The sequence below is a fragment of the Corvus brachyrhynchos genome, unplaced genomic scaffold (assembly GCF_000691975.1).
Source record: "Corvus brachyrhynchos isolate BGI_N302 unplaced genomic scaffold, ASM69197v1 scaffold307, whole genome shotgun sequence".
Taxonomy (NCBI): Eukaryota; Metazoa; Chordata; class Aves; order Passeriformes; family Corvidae; genus Corvus; species Corvus brachyrhynchos.
Window position 1 is genome coordinate 4,483,288 of NW_008239288.1, and position 15,960 is coordinate 4,499,247.

Genomic DNA, 15,960 nt, shown 5'->3' on the forward strand with positions numbered 1-15,960 from the left:
GGGGGGGGTGCCTCCCTTCATCTCCTGCCTCCAGCCAAAAAAATATGAGATGGGTATGGAGAAGATGCTGCACGTAGGTGGGGAAAAAAACTCAAAATCCAACACAAAAAAAAAAAAAAAAATTAAAAAAAAATTATTCAAAATCCACAGACTTTTGCACAAAGCAATAGTGGTTAATTGCCATTTTTAACTGCTGTCTCCTAGCCCAGGACAGGCTGCCGAAATGGATCTTATGGATCAAACACGGGGAGGTTGGCTGATGGAGTCAGTCAGGACCTCACCCTGTTCCCCCCACCTCAAACACTGTAACTACTATTTTTTTTGTAGTCCCAGCTTTTCAGCACGCAAAATACAATTAAAAACAAACAGAAAAAGCTGCCTGTATTCAGGCTTCCCCTATGAAGGGGCACAACTTGGAAAAACTAAAGTAGTTATGCTTCTGCCACAAATAAAGTGCAAAAACTAAGCAGTTTCTACATATACACATACACACACACGTGTGTGTATATATAAAATTTAAAAAATACAGACAAAACTGTCCCTTCTTGTGGCTTTTTGCAGTCAGACAGGGACTCCTGCAACCTGGCCAGACCTGTGGCCACCTCCATGAGAACCTCTGTGGCTACAAAATGCATCTAACTCAGCCTGGGGATCCAAACCCTTCCCAATGTCTCCACTTCCATCTAAAAAAGAGGAAAGGGAAGATGAAGTACCAGCACAGCACCTCAAACAGTGCTCAGCCTCCCCAAAATTCAACCCATGCCTGAACTCAGATCATCCCTGGGTGCTCCCCAAGATGAAAGGATGAGCCAAGCCCCTGCTGGCGTGGTTCCTCATGCACTGCAGGCAGCTTTCAACCAGTTTTAGCAGCAGATCTACATTCTCTGCAAACCCCTTTAAGGTATGTTGATTTTAAAAAAGTGAAAGAATGGGTTTGTTTCTTTTATTAAACCCAGAAGTTCTTGCAGTGAAGGAGCTCACAGAGCTGCTTTCCTGGTGCTCACAGATCTGCGTGAGCCAGGCTGGCGTGTGCGACAGGCTGTAGCGTGGGTGAGGGACTGCAGCACAGCACGTTAGGGGCTTGTTCAAAATTAATTAACAATAATAATAATTAAAAAAATGCAAAACCCCTTTACCCACCCCTCCCTTCCCCCTATTTCTCTGCTAACCCCGCACCATCCACATATATACACACCCCACCCAGAGACGGATGGGTACCAATCATCTATACAGAAGATCAAAACCACTGAAAGAGAGGAAAATTAAAACTCCTGTGCGCTACAGAAGCACTTTACAGCTCGCTACGACCTAACAGGATGCTGGAGAGGAGAGCAAACGCTGCAGCCTGAAGAGCTGGTGGTGACCCCAGGGGGAGCCGGGCTCCTCCTCCGCTCTCCTGCATCCCTCCCCCCTCAGCAGCGCGGGACTTTGCGGATGAACGGGCAGCGTGAGTGGAGCCAGCCGAGGGTCGGCCTCGCCGCAGCCAGAGGGGACCAGTTTGTAAGCAAGCTTCGGGAATGGCGATGGGATGAGAAGCTGGCGGCGCCGGCGGCAGCGCCGGTGGCCTCACGACGGTGCCCACAGAGTCACGACGGCTTCTGGGAGTTGTTCATGTTCTGGAATGAGAGGGGAAGGAGAGGCGTTGGGGGCTGTGCTGGAGTCAGGCCCCAGCCCAGCAGCACCTTCTAGGAACACATGAACAAGGGGACAAGGAGGAACAAACCACACACAGGTCACTAAAATGCACCCACCACAGAGGGGAGGACACTGCCCACCTGAGCAGAGAGGCAGGTGACTGACTCACCACTCACCCCCTCAAGCATTGCCTGGCTTTAATTACAGGGTTAAAATTTAGATACCTCTAAAAACTGAGCTGAACCCAAGGCAACCCTCCCACCCCACCCTGTCTGCACTTGTGAAGCTGCTCTTTGGTCAAGGCAAGGTGACAGGGGACCACAGTGCTCATTCACGCAGCCCAATTAAACATCTCTCTCTTGCTCCCCTTGAGGGTGGGCAGTGTCCTCCCCACCTGCCAAGGACAAGGTCATTGTTTGTCCATCCTTGGCAATGCCAAGAACAGGCAGCTCCGACTGGCCATGCCAAGGATCAGCCACCACCAGTGGTTGAGCAGCAGCACAACTCCCCTGATGACACCCCATGAGGTACCACGGGCCCAAGAGACGCTCTAGACACAGTCCTGGTGCAAGGTGACAACAACAGGTACCCACCAGCATGTGGTGAGGACCACAAAACCAGAGACAACCAGCTAAACACAAGCAGGACTAATCCAGAGGAGAGCATCTGCTCCAGGAGAAGCCCAAGGGACCACAAGGACATTTCCCAACTCACAGAACTACACAAAACAAGGTAGGGAAAAAAAGGACTAGGAAACAGCTAGGAAGGATTCTTTTTTTTTTTTTTTTTTTTTAATGCTTTTACTACAGAAGCTGCCCCTTACAAGCACCAGGAATCCCAGCCAACTATGAGGCAGAGCAGGCTGAGCTGTTCTCTCTTATCTAAGGAGACAGGAGGAGGGTCAGGAAAAGCCACATGCACCACAGCCATTTACCTTGGAAATATTAGCAAAGAGAAAACTTTGAGAAAGTGACAAACGGGTCTTCTTTTTAAGCATGAAAAGTGAAGGGGAAAAGAAGGGAGGGGATCAGGTGACTGTTCAAAAGTGCACTTTGGATCACAAACCAAGCAAAAGGAAAAGAAATCATTGCGCCAAGTAGTCCCATGACCCCCAGTCAGCTCAATCCCACAGGAGGACTCTGAGGCACTCAGCAATGTCCTGAGCCTCTCCAGGTGTCCCCTGGTCCTCCTGGGTGGGTGTCAAGACCCCAACAGTGAGAGCTGATGCAGTGAAGCTCCCACTACCAACCCAGGCCTACGGTGCAAGTTGTGAAGGAGGCACCTTCCACCTCCCCAACCCCCATTCAGGTGGGGACAGTGAGGGACCAAACAAGTGTGCAAGGCAGCAGCCTCCCAGAGTTAAAAGCAGTGTGAATGTCACCAAGCCTTGAGTTTGGCATGTCCTCATGGGTCCCACAAAGGCAGCCTCCTCTAGGAGGTAGAGACAGGTTCCCAGCTGCTGCCAGCCTACACCTGGCATGGGTAACCATCACTGGCTGCTCCAGCACAATCTGACACATCCATCTCCCAAACTCAACACCAGAGTGTGTTTTCAGTGTCCCAGCCAGCACTGAGGCATGCAGTGCCTTTTATTACAATACAGATGGGAAAAAAGTGGAGAGATGGATGGACAAAAACTAAAATGCTTTCAGAGCAACCCAAGAGGATCAGGCATTTCATCAGAGGCTTCAGTGGCCATGAACAGCAAGTGAAGGTGCACAGGCATGCAGGCCATGCTGGGCAACTCAACCTCTACACTCATGCAGGAGCACAGTGATCTCAACCAACCTGTCCACCAGCAAAGCCAAGTGCAACACTCCTAACTTCCCTTTTCTCTAAAAGGCTTACTCTAAAAGGTGAAGAAATATGAGGTTCAACAGCTGCTACAGACAGGCAGGGCTGAGGTCTGGCCTGGCCATGTTAGAGCAGATCCCCCTGTCTTCAGCCCACAAAACAACCCCAGACAAGGGATGCTCACAGGCCAATTTGAACTGGCCCTCAGAGGGCAAGAGGATCCCTGGGCACTACCCCAGTATCAGCTCAGCCCCAAAGTCTTCCAAGTCTTTGAGAAGACATCTGAGCACTGCTCAACAACTGCTGCTCTCAACTCAATGATGTAGCACGAATTAGTCCAAAGGCTTCAAATTTATCCCAGAGCTGTCCTGTTCCTGTTATTCAGGGATCTAACAGCACTAAGCCAAACTGCCAGAGCCTTGACTACTCATAATTAGTGCATTAAATGCTCAAGATGTCTTGCATGCTCTAGGTAGAGGAGGACAATTTGCAATTACTCTGCCCACGACATCTAGGCTGACTGTTTCCAAAATCTAGGTTTTGCAGAACTGCAGATGGCTGATCCCAGGATCATCCAGCTCCACAAAACACATTCCTGAGAAGGTCAGAAGCTTCTCAGATATCACTCTGGTGCCATCACTCAGACACAACTCAGAGACCTCAGGAAGGACAGAGCACCCAGGTCTCTCACCTACAGTACAGTGTGCTATCTCAGAGGAGACAACTCCAGGAAAACCCAGCAGCATCGCCCATAGGCAACACCATCAGAGCACAAGCAAGAATTTGCTTAATTTCACAACAAATTTGGGATATTTCATCAAGCTAGGATACAAACAGCACCCACAGTCTCCTCTCTACTTTCCCTAAAACAAATCCTCCCCAAAACCAGCAAAACATCAACTCCAAGTTGTCCCCACCCCATCCAGATTTTGCAACAACAAAACACCCCAGCAGGATGGCAAGAGGCATGGAAAAAAGGGTTGGAAGGGCGAATAAGACGCAAGAAGGTACTTACAGGCATGCCTTCCCTAGTAAAGGCTGCAGAGAGACAGAGAACAGAGAGAGGTGTCAGTAACCCCGCGCCGCGCAGGGCAGAGGACAGTGGACAGCAGCGAGGGGCAGCCAGAGCTGGCAGAAGGTTTGTTGTGAGGCTCAACCAGCCCAAGCAGAGCCCTGGGAGCTGAGACAGACTCAGCAGTCCTGGGAGGCTCATGCAAAGCAACCAAGCAGAGCAATGGGGGAGCACGGAGCCATTCCTAACCTGCTCGGGATCTGGGTGAGGAGGGGAGAAAGGACATCACACAACACAGACAACAGGGAGAGGGGCTGGGCAATACAGAGAGATCCAACAGGCAGCTGGTGGGAAGGGCAGCATGGCAAAGGCTCCTATAGATTATACAGGACTCCTTAGTGAGCTTAGGAGGGAGTTTGTGCCTGGAGAAGTGAGCAGCAAGCAAGGCCTCTCTTCCTATGTCCCTTCATGGGTGGGTGAAAGAGGAGAGGACACATGAGCACCATGGCAGCTACCCACACAGTTTCACCCATGTTCACCACACCGAGAGCCTTCTACTCAATTTTGCCTATGGCTCCAGGATGAAGGAGACCCCTCCAGCCAAAGGTGAGTCTTGGCAGCTCCTCCTTAAGAGGAGCACAAGAACATTTGATTTATTGCCATGCCCAGGTCTACACCAGAGCCAAGCACACCCAGAGGGAAGGCACGAGCCCTTTGTTCCTGCTCACGCCAGGGAGGAGACCCCTCAGAAGGTTGATGCTGAATGGTGAAGGCACTAAATTAATGCAGCCTAGAGCTCAGGTTCTCAAAACCCAAAGAGGATCAACAGTGACCCAAGGCAGGGAGAAACAGCAGCCGTGGGAGGAAGACGCATCTCAGACAGCGGCACAGGTCATGACAAGTGCAAGCAGGCTCCTCAGCTTCAGGAGTGACAGGAGGACAACAAACAATAAAACGAGAACAACAACAAAAAAAGAAAAAAAAAAAAAAGGAAAAAAAAAAGAAAAGAAGAGTTCAACTAACTTGTCCCGGCATCTGCGTGGGCACTTCCTGAGGAACACAGCCTGGCAGGGCAGAAGAAACAGCCACATGCTCCTCAAAGCTGTTGATGCGAGGTTTTTTGGTGGGCTCTGGGCTTGCTAGAGGGGTAACGCTATTACGTCTCATGAGCGGGTTAGGTCCCTTCTTTGCTTCCTAAATTAAAGTGAGACAAAGAAAATAAAAGTAAATATAAAAAAATAAAGCAAAATAAAAAAAAAGGAAGAAGGCAACAGTTATAAAGGAAAAAAAAAAGAAGCAGGTTGCTTTGGTTTTCTTTTTTTTTTAAAGCGGCCTCTGCTTTTCCCCACAATCTGTCAATGAGCAAAGGATGCATTGAAAGGCTTTGGACACACAAAAAAAAAAAAACCCGATGCAAAATGTTCAAGAGCGCAGAAGGGGAGGGGAGAAAAAAAAAGGCTCTGCACTCAGACACGAGACAGATTTCCTCCTCATCTGAGTCTCAGCTGACAAAAAAAGTAACTACAGGTAGCTAAATACACCCAGCAGCAATCAAGGCATGACTCTTCACAACACAGAGGTGCCCATCAGTCTCCTCCTCAAAGCTGGTCCCCCCACCCAGAGAGAGGAGTGAAAGCAAGAAGAGGGAAGATGAGCCAGCCCAGACTGATCAGGAAGATTTGGGAAGTAGGAGCAGAGCAGCCAGCGAGGGTCGGCACCGTGCCAAGCTGCAACTCAAGCAAGGAGGGATGGAGACAAAGCCGAGCAGGGGCACCCAAGCACATGGCACGTGTCTCACCCCATCCTACCCGAGGCCTTCCTGCCATCCCCAGAGAGGGTGGCAAAGCAGGGTATCAATGGCCCAATGCAGGGAGAAGGACTGGCTTCCCCTCTACAGCTGTGGGAAGGGACAGGCTGCTCAGGTGCTGCCACCTGACAAGGCCAGGAAGCAAAGGAAAGGAGATGTGAGCCAAAAGGGGAGAGCTCCAACTGCTCAGCATCACTTTGGGCTCCACCACCCCTATGCACAAGCTGGAAGTGTCCCAGCATCTTGGGACATGGGTGCTACCAGGGTCTCTGTGGCCCACTCTGGGTGGGTGCCCAGCCCTGACACCAAGTTGGCATCCTCCTGTTCTGGCCTCTGACCTCCAGTGGAGCTCTTGGCAGACAGACACAACCTTACAAGAACTTTTCTCCACACGAGGGGTCTCCTCCACAAAGCATCCCCAGCGCAGCACTGCCACCTCCCACCCTGCAGAATGACAGCCATGGGCATACCAGGAAAAAGACCCTCAGAGGCAGATGTAGGGCAAGCATTGAGCCCAGGCTCTGCCAGCCAACTGAGAGACCTGGGAGAAGGCACCTTCTCCATCCACGGTGCCATTCCCTGCTCAGGCAAGTGGATGACCGTGCAGGTGGAAGTCAAAGACCAGGGAGGAGTTTTCCCTGGGCAAACACACTGGGAAGTAGGAACAAGCAACAGCCCTTTTCCCTTGGAAAACCCTCAACTGGCCACGACTTTGCAGAGCAAAAACCCATCTGATGCTCCCAGTCTTCCAGCAGCACTTCCAAGCACCCAACTAAGCAATCTCCCCATGCCCACCCCAGGCATTCCCACTGCCAGCTGACCTCAGGGGACAGGAGGGGGACACCAAAGGGCAGCTCCAGGGAAAAGCAACACTCACCTCTGGCCGATCTCTGTGGGTGTTGACTGCTTCAATGTTCAGTGAGATGGATTCCACCCGGCAGCCTGCAGAAAGGAGCACAAAGACAGATGAGCAAACCCAGCAGGCACAGGATCTTACCAAGTGCCCCATCATAGATCCCTGCTTTTCTTCCAGAGGCAGGCTGGATTCAGGAGGAGGTGTAAGTCAAACCCCATGCATGTTGAGGAAGGTCTCACTCACCATAGGCTACCGGGGTCAGCTTCAACACCGTGTGGAGGGGACATTTCAGGTAGGGCATTTCATCTGCAGAGACAGCAAAGCAGGAGAGTTATCCCACCTCCTCTCCAAAGGCAGGCTCACACACCTTCATCCCACACCAAAGAGATGCAGGCTCCAGGATGTGAACACAATCTCCCCAGAGCTGTATCCATCATCCCTCCTCCAGCAGGGCCAATCCTCTTCCCAGAGCCAGGGATCTCACCTGCACTCTTGTCCAGGAAGTACGCCAGGAGACAGCGCATGACAGCCTGGTGGCAGATGACAAGGACGTTCTCTTGCCTCTCCAGCTCCATGATGACCGGCTCCAGGCGCTGCACCAGGTCTTGGTAGGACTGGGACAGAAGGGAAGAGAGATGAGGCATGGAATCACAGCAACGAGCACCCCAAAGAAACAGCAGTCCTTGTCTTGGTACCCCTGCTGATTTCACACCTCTGAGTAAACCAACAAATGCTAAAAAAAAAAAATAAATCCTCATCTTCAGGCTACTCTAGAACTTCTTCTGTCAGAGAAGGAGCCATTCACATCTCAGCGAATCACAGCTCAGTCCTGGAGAGTTTATTAAGGTAAGCAACAATAGCTTTGAAGACAGCACCTATCATCTTGAAATTTGATTTTATACAGGATTTCTAAGTTCTGAGAAGCCTGGAGCAAGCTAAGAAACCCCAGGGTTTTGAAGGGCCTCATAAAAAACCATGAAAGGCAGCCAGAAGGAGCCCCAGACACCCAGAGTTGGTGGCTGATATCCCTACACATTCTTCTGTTAGAAACGCAGTCACGAGGATGTCCCCCAAAATTTTTTTTGAAATATTTATGGGCATGACTTTCATTTGGGGGATAATTAGCTCAATTCACAGCCCAAAGTATCATCCAGAACTGATGCCAATTCCCAACTCATTGTGTCACACCCTGAAAGCAGACTACCAGGAACAGAGATATTACCATCAACCCTTAGGGAATGATGCTGAGAACAAGGTGAAAATTACTTTTTTTGGAAATGAAAGAAAATTGGGGCAGCACAACACCTCGAGTGGATATAATGATGGAGGTTGGACTATAAACCTCCAGGGACCTTTTCCTCCTAATTTGCTAAAAAGTCAGTGGGACTCTTTGTTAAGTGACATATTTCTTAGTGAGATCTTCATATACCAAGGCTTCACAAGAGCTCAAGGTAGAGGTAAATATGAGCCCTGATCCCTTTTAAATCTAGTTTCTTGGAGCCCTCACTGCTCCCCTGCTCAAGAGTAGAGGACAGAATGAAGACAGAAAGGACACATTTAAAACAAAAGTGACATCTCTGAGGGCCTCCCTGCAGACCTACCTCCCCAGAAGGATAACGGTAGTAATATTTATCCTGATCACGCAGAGCAAATTCCTCTGGATGTTGCTCCCTGATTTCTTCATAGGTCATTTCTTCACACACACCCTGCCAGGACAGGACATCCATGAGGTTACTGGACATGCTCAAGTCAAAAAGCATCAGTACAGACACCATGCAAAGCAATGCTTTCTTGCCAAGCAACAACCAGCTCCATCCAGCTGTTGTGGCTGCACAGATACTCACAGCATCAATTTCATTGAGTGCCTTCCACTGCTCGTAGGGCAGCTGAAGAGCTTCTGCTGTTTGGATTGTCCTCTTTAGCTGGCTGGTCCAAACTTTGAGGTCCTTCAGGTTCTGCTCTTCCACAAATTTGTTCAGTGCAACTGCAAACTGCGGGACATAAAAAAAGAGAGGTTGATTCCTGGTCCATAGCTTCCTAATGGGCCTTCTTCCCTGCTTCCCAGTAAGTGCTGTCTTCCATAGGCAGGCAGACCAGTCTTCTAAGGGGAAGGGCAGCCACATACTCATTGATCCCCAAGAGCTGCAGATGGATCCTCAGCAGCCCAGCTGTCATCAAACATGCACTTAACCCAAGGTACAGCATCTACTACAGCCAAATCACTCCTGGAAGCCACAGGGGAGCATTGTGGTTCTCCCTCACCTTCTTGCCCCTGTTGGAGAGGCCAGAGTCCCCTCCAATCCTGCCCTTGAGGTTGAACTCGCTCTCCCCGTGCCGACAGAGGTAAATGGTGCGGGGCTGGACGTGGATGTTCATCAGGTAATAAACAATCCTGCTCTGGATGTGATCCTGAACCCTGTTGACCAGGAACCGCCGGCCAACGTCGATGACTTTGATGAGAGAAAGTTCCCTAGGGACAGACAGAGACATCATTCTCAAAAGGCAGCCCTGTGAGTTCTCTGTCCACATGATCACCCAGCTCAAAGGATTTCCTGCAGGCTATTTTCAGCAGGGAGCCAACAGGTAATGGGGATTCATGGAGAGCTGAATAGCACCAGTGTAATCGGCACCCCTCCTCTTGCAGCAGTAAAGAGGATTAGACAGGACTGACAGGGAACATACTCCTCCCCAGGACAGGGATCAGGAGGACTGGGATAATCTGTGCAGGGCACACAAACGTGTTTGTGAGCAGTGGAAAGGCTGGGAGGTGCCTGCAGAGTCAGGGAGGACAGCAAAGCTCTTCCAAGGCACACAACAACCAGGCAGAAACCACAGGGCTTGCTCAATCCTGAGCTTTGAGCCAAGCAGTCCCTTCCTTTAACTGGGACAATGGCAAAAGCACCTCAACCACACAAATTCAAGTGCTTTCCCAAAGCCTTTGTATTTAGGCCCACAGATCAAGGTTTAAAACAACTCATCCAAGCCCAGAAGAGCCTGGGAAGGCATCAGTGCCCATTTCCCTGGCACAGGACAAGGGGTAACCAAGATTTGCAAGAAAAAAGCCTGAATTCAAGGTGAGGCCTGGCCATAGATCATTCTAGAGCAGCCAGGTGTTTGAAGACAAAGTGAAATACAGCGCCACCCCTCACTGCTCCTCTCCTGGGAGAAGGCAGGTGTTCAAGGCAGCTCAGAAGTCAAGGTCTCTCACCTGTCATAGTCATCAGGGTCGAGGGGCTGGTAGCTGGCTTGGTAACAATTGATCCTCTTCATGAAATCCTCCATGGCATCGGTGGAATTACAGTCCCGGTAATCTGGGCTGGACAATTTGACTTCCTGCAACAGGAAAGACACCATGCCACAAGGAGAGGTTAGGAGGCTTTCCAAGCCAGACAATGCTAATCTGGAATTTCAAAGTCCTCCCAAGAACCGGTGATTAGCTGAAACTAAGTGATGACTTCTTTACAGTCATCACTCATCATAGGGCAGAAGAGAAGCAGACTAGGCCCAAAACCAAGCACGAAGTGGGAGAACTTGGTATAAACCATTTGCATGATTAGTACAGATGCTCATCAGTCCACTCCCATTCTCCCAGGAGTTGGGGTAGCACCTCACCACCCAGCAGAGCAGGAAAACTGACCTTCCTTATGGCTAAAAAAACCCCATCAGGTTCAAAGTCAAGCTGAGAATGGAAAGTGCATGAACTTAGACAAGATGCTTATCTCAGCTCAGCAGCAGGCTGGTAGGATGGCAACATTCAACCCCTTTCCATGCATTATTTCCTGCAAGCTACTGGGTTGAAAAACACTAGAAATGGGCAATGTGAATATCTGCAAGCCTCATGGACTAAGTCCTGCCTGAACTAATCTAACAAGCTGCTTTTTCCTGAAGATTTGGGTTTGAACAGCAGCATTACACATTGGTAACTTCACAAGCAATCCTGAAACCAACAGGATAACACAATGGATCAACGCCTGTGGCAGCATCCCAGGCCTGGGCTGTATTTTCCACACTGATCCCAGCACTAAGAGCACCATTCATCTGCAGTTCCCCGTGGAGCAAAATCCCACGCTCAGCTAGGAGCTCATTTTCTCACCCTTCAAGCATTAGTTTCCAAATAAAGGGATTAAAATCCTCCAAAAAATCCATCTTAGGGGGGAGAAAAAAAAAAGCAAACTGAACATTTGGTTGTGGAAAAGGCTGTGTGCAACCTCCCAGAAAGTTGGTCACTGGAACAACATGGGACAACAGCTTTCAACAGGAGCAAAAGACACTCTTCAGCCCCAGGCCCTGGCTAGAGGATTTGCCTCCAGTGAAGCCATGTTGGCTGTCACCAATCACCTCCTTATTTTCCATGTGCCTTAGCTGAGTTTCCAGGATGATCTCCTCCATGATCTTCCCAAACTGAGGTGAGGCTGAGCCTGTAGTTCCCCAGTTCTGTCAGGGCTTTTTCTTTCCTAACCCACTCCCTGGCTGCTCAGGCGATCTCTGTATTCCTCCTGGGCTGCCTGTCCTTGCTTCCATCCTCTCTCTGCAGGTTTCCTTTTTGTGTTTGAGTTTGCTCATCCACGCAGCCCTCCTGGCATTTTTGATGCCTGCTCCTTTGTTCGGAATGCATCACAGCTGAACTTGGAGAAGATGATCCATGAACACTAACCAGTTTTCTCAGGCCCCTCTTCCCTCCTGGGCTTTTTATCCCATAGTACTCCATGCCAAAATCTGCTCTCCTGACATCTCACTTCACAGCCACTGAAGGCCAGGCTGCCCTGGAGCTTCACAGTCCTCACCAGCCCCTCCTTGTTGGTGACAACAAGGTGCAACACAGGAGAGCAAACAAGGAGAGGAGCTATCACTTGGAGAAGGCAGTCATCATCAACACATTCCAGGAACCTCCTGGACTGCCTGTGCCACGCTGTGCTGTCCCTCCAGCAGATACCAGGGTGGTTGAAGTCCACAAGGAGGACCAGAGCTTGTGAAGGTGATGCCATTCATATCTCTCTATGGAGGGAAAGCAAAAGCAGGACACTTCCACAAGTTCCACACTTACCATAACGTTGGTGGCAACTACATTGGGATCATTGCAGACAGATTCAATGAAGAACACCTGGGAAGCAAAGCAAAGCTCAGCTGGAAGCCACCAACAAGGTTTGTAACATTCAACCAGCTCCTTGCACAACACAACCTCCTCCCTGCTTGACCAAGGGAGCTCTCCCTCAGCCCCACTCCCACCAATTCCTTCTCCAGGGCTAAGTACAGAAAATGAGGGAAGAGTTTCATATTTTTAATCAAACCCAGCAGTGAAATCTCCCTCACACAGGAGCAGCACGAGGATAACACAAGAGTGAAAGAACATACACCAACTCTACACTACACTGGACTTCACAATGCAGGCATCAGCCCCATGCACCAACCTTGAATCCGTTCTCTTTGGCAAAGTTTAGGATCATCCCTCTCCTCTCCCGTGTGGTATTAGTGGCATCAAAAACCTTTAAAAGCAAAATATCTCAATTAGCACCACAAAGGCCTGGTTTCCCAGTGAGCCCCTCCTCAGAGAAGGGACTGCAGAAGACCTTTGGGGCCAGCACAGCTGCCAAACCCCAGAGCACATCTCAGAGCTCACCGCAATCTGCCCTGCCTCCTCCGTCAGGTACAGCTTCACATCCCTCAGGGCAGCCATGGCACATTGCCTGCAAAAGAGGGGACAGACACATGGCCCTGATGCCCTCTGGGTGCATTGGTCACCCTGAAGTTACCAATCCCATAGAGGTTCAGCTTTGAGCTCTCAAAACCCTCCTTGGGTAGGAAGGGGAAATTCAAACCAGAGCCCAGCTTCTCTGTTCATCACCCCCAAAGTGGGTAACTGTGATCCCAGCCACAGGCTTCAGCACCCCTGTGGGATCAGGGAGGTGGTGCCCACACTCACCTCCTGACTTTCATGGCTTCCTCATTGTCAGGACGGAAGAAGTCATAGGAGCTGTAATGCTTCACAGCCTCACGGCGATACTCCCCAACGTTGAAAACTGGGTGGGAAAGGAGGAAAAAAAAAAATCAAAATGAGGAGCTTGACTCAGCTGTTCAGCTTCTGCAGTTAAAGAAAGCTAGGGGCCAAGAAATTACATCCTTAGAGCAAAAGGCTCATGGCATCCCTTGGTCTTCAAAGTGAAGGAGAACCTGGGCTGCTCAGGATGTGAAAATACAGATATTTGGCCTGTATCCCCCACCATCCCCCATCTCCCAAAGCACTGACCTCCCAGAGGAATTCCTGAGGACCACACCTCCTGCTTTTCCCTGGAATCCAGTGAAAGCCTTACCTTTTGTGGGGACACCGATCCAGTTGAGGTAGCGAGTCAGCTTCTTGGAGATGTAGGTCTTGCCACGGGCTGGCAGGCCAACCATGACTATCACAGTGGGGGAATTGGCAAGCTGAGGCCCACAAGCTGCAAGGAAAAAGAACAGGAGCAGCTCTTAATTCTCCAGCTCATCATCCAGCATCAACCCTACAAGGCACCTGTTTTTATCCAGACTCCTTCCAAGTCCTTCAGCATCTGGACGACACCTGAAAGCCATGGCAAGAACATCCTGAAAGTAGGCAAGGGGCCAGCAGCTGGCCCAGGCTCCCCTGGACAGCCTCTGTGCCTTGGTGTGCAACCAAAATAAAAAATAATTTTAAAAAATTATTTAAAAATCCAGGCAAGCACAGCTTTGCATTCCCATGGCTTGGCCAATTCTATGAAAGGATAGCCAAGGACTTTGGACCCAGTCCTGCAGCAGTGCTGCTGAAATACCAGGTCTGCTCCAAGATCTTCATCCACAGAGAGCATCTTCCAAAAACCTTTGACTAGATTTTCAGCTGACACACAACCAACTAACCGGATTTTCTGACGACAAACAAGGCAAGAGAGCAACAGAACTACCAACATTCAAAAGCAGATATCCAAGTGATTTATCCCTTTTTTCCTCATAAACCCAAGCTGGGTTGTTGGGTTGGTTTTTTTTTGTTGTGGTAAAGAGGGTCCATGTCAAACAGCTGGAAAGAAAATCCAGAGGCAGCATTTGCAGGACAGATGGGACCCTGCAGGGGATTTCTCACCCACCCCTCCATCTACCCAGGAGCCCAGAGACCTCATAGGAAAGGAATGCAGGGAGTGAGTGGCTGGTGGCAGAGCCATAAAACCCAGCTTAATTATGGCCTGGGTGGAGAGCTCTGCCTGCCTGTCACAGCTGCCTGAAGGTGGGACCAGGGGATGCCAGGGGCTAACGAGGATGGTGACAGGGCTGGGGTAGATTTTTCTCAGTGTGGATCTGGAAAAAGCAAACAAACTGAGAGGTATCCACAGAACATGCCCAAGTACGTGGGATTACCTTCCCCTTCAAAGAAGAGAAATAAATCCAACAGCTGAAGAAACCAAATTAAGGCTTCAAGAAAGAGTTATGGTACTTGGTACCCAGATGTCAGAGAAGAGCCACCCATCATCTTCACAAGTATCTGACCAAAGCAAACTCAGCAGGCAAGAGATTAAAAACTACCTAAAATATATTTTCTCTTTTTTTTCCCCCCCTTTCATAGATTTCACATTCCTCAAGCTGGAGCTGCCCTCACGCTCATGCCCTTTGTGCAACTCACCCTCCCCAGTGCTGCATTTAAAAATCCCAGGGCAGCTCCCAATAGTTTTGGCACAAGCGCCAATTTTCTGTGCTGAGGTAGAAGGGAGCTGTGCAACATACCCAGAAAAATACTTCCCCCCACCCCCCAAGTCTCACATCCTCATCCAAGCTATGGGTGCAAGCCTGTTTTTACACAAAAGCCACACACTTATTAGATAAAGGGGGAAGAAGGAAGGAACAATATCTGAATAAGGAACCTCTCTCTACCTGCCAGTGGACAAAGGATCTCAAAGAGCAGAGCCAAGAGGATTTGGGGCCATTAAATAGCACTTCACGAGTAAAGGGACAATGCTGGGTACTGTTCATGTCCCTGTGGCTCCAGACAGCTGTGTCAGTCCCAGAGCTGGCACTGTGTGAGCATGCACATGTCACCTCCAAAGGGTGCTGCAAGAGTTAAGCATCCCTAATTCAGGAATCTTCCCCCAGTTTTTGCTGCCAGAGGAAAGATCCAGGTTCCCCTTGGACAGTGGAAAAGCACCTGGGAAGCACTTCCCAAAACACCATGGCATCAGTGAGCAACTGTTCATCAGGAATCTGAGCCCAAACCAGAAGTCTCCAGGAAACTTTGCATCAGGGATGAAACAGAACCCAGTGTTTTGCTCCCAGAGTTTCACAAAGGCCTCATTCATCATTTCCTTTTCAGCACTGCTGGGAAGCTATCAGGGATTTCAATACATATTCATTATGCCTTATCGACATCTAGCCAGGTAAGGCAAGGACAGGGATGACTTTCAGGCTCAATCAGAGGATATTTAGAAGGAGCTCATCGCTTTTGCTATTTGGCAGAAAGTCAGCTTCACCAGCCAGTAAAAGGAAGAGAAGAAGAAGGAAAAAAAAAAAAAAAAAATCCCTCAACCAGCACAAAGGAAGGAAATTTGCTTCTGTAAAAAGTCGGATAAAACAGCCACCTCCCCACTTCAGGCATTTTTACAGTCTCCTCATAAGTATTCCCCAAGAGCCCCCTACGAACCCAAACCGCATGTTCCGTTAGTCCGATTGCCCTTTTCCCAGCTTCTTCCCGCTGCAATTCCAACACCTTCAGGGATGCCTGCCCCTGCACTCTGCACCGCACGCACACGTGGAACCGCTACCGCCCCAAACCCTGCGCGCCGGGCATTAACGCGCCCATCCCCGGCGGGTGTTTCCACACCCACCGAGCCGGAGGGACGGGAAAAAGGATGGAAAAGAAGGAGA

The 15,960-nt window shown here is 49.8% G+C and overlaps 1 protein-coding gene across 7 annotated transcripts in view; it reads right to left on the reverse strand.

Moving 5' to 3' along the window:
- Nucleotides 1-1,209: 1,209 nt before the first annotated feature.
- PFKFB3 (6-phosphofructo-2-kinase/fructose-2,6-biphosphatase 3) overlaps nucleotides 1,210-15,960 on the reverse strand; it is a 38,432-nt gene continuing 23,681 nt past the window's right edge. For 3 of the 7 annotated variants that reach the window (XM_017740408.1, XM_017740405.1, XM_017740407.1), the window contains 16 exons: nucleotides 13,413-13,538; nucleotides 13,025-13,121; nucleotides 12,722-12,788; nucleotides 12,513-12,587; nucleotides 12,149-12,205; nucleotides 10,313-10,437; nucleotides 9,367-9,574; nucleotides 8,949-9,095; nucleotides 8,706-8,810; nucleotides 7,589-7,718; nucleotides 7,348-7,410; nucleotides 7,126-7,190; nucleotides 5,465-5,635; nucleotides 4,445-4,467; nucleotides 2,570-2,620; nucleotides 1,210-1,616 (listed from right to left, as the gene is read on the reverse strand). In XM_017740408.1, the coding sequence (XP_017595897.1) occupies nucleotides 1,610-1,616; nucleotides 2,570-2,620; nucleotides 4,445-4,467; nucleotides 5,465-5,635; nucleotides 7,126-7,190; nucleotides 7,348-7,410; nucleotides 7,589-7,718; nucleotides 8,706-8,810; nucleotides 8,949-9,095; nucleotides 9,367-9,574; nucleotides 10,313-10,437; nucleotides 12,149-12,205; nucleotides 12,513-12,587; nucleotides 12,722-12,788; nucleotides 13,025-13,121; nucleotides 13,413-13,538 (1,517 nt within the window). In that variant the 3' untranslated portion in view covers nucleotides 1,210-1,609. The remainder of the gene's footprint in view (nucleotides 1,617-2,569; nucleotides 2,621-4,444; nucleotides 4,468-5,464; nucleotides 5,636-7,125; nucleotides 7,191-7,347; nucleotides 7,411-7,588; nucleotides 7,719-8,705; nucleotides 8,811-8,948; nucleotides 9,096-9,366; nucleotides 9,575-10,312; nucleotides 10,438-12,148; nucleotides 12,206-12,512; nucleotides 12,588-12,721; nucleotides 12,789-13,024; nucleotides 13,122-13,412; nucleotides 13,539-15,960) is intronic. The other 4 variants (XM_017740406.1, XM_008638394.2, XM_008638393.2 and 1 more) reach the window with 4 other exon arrangements.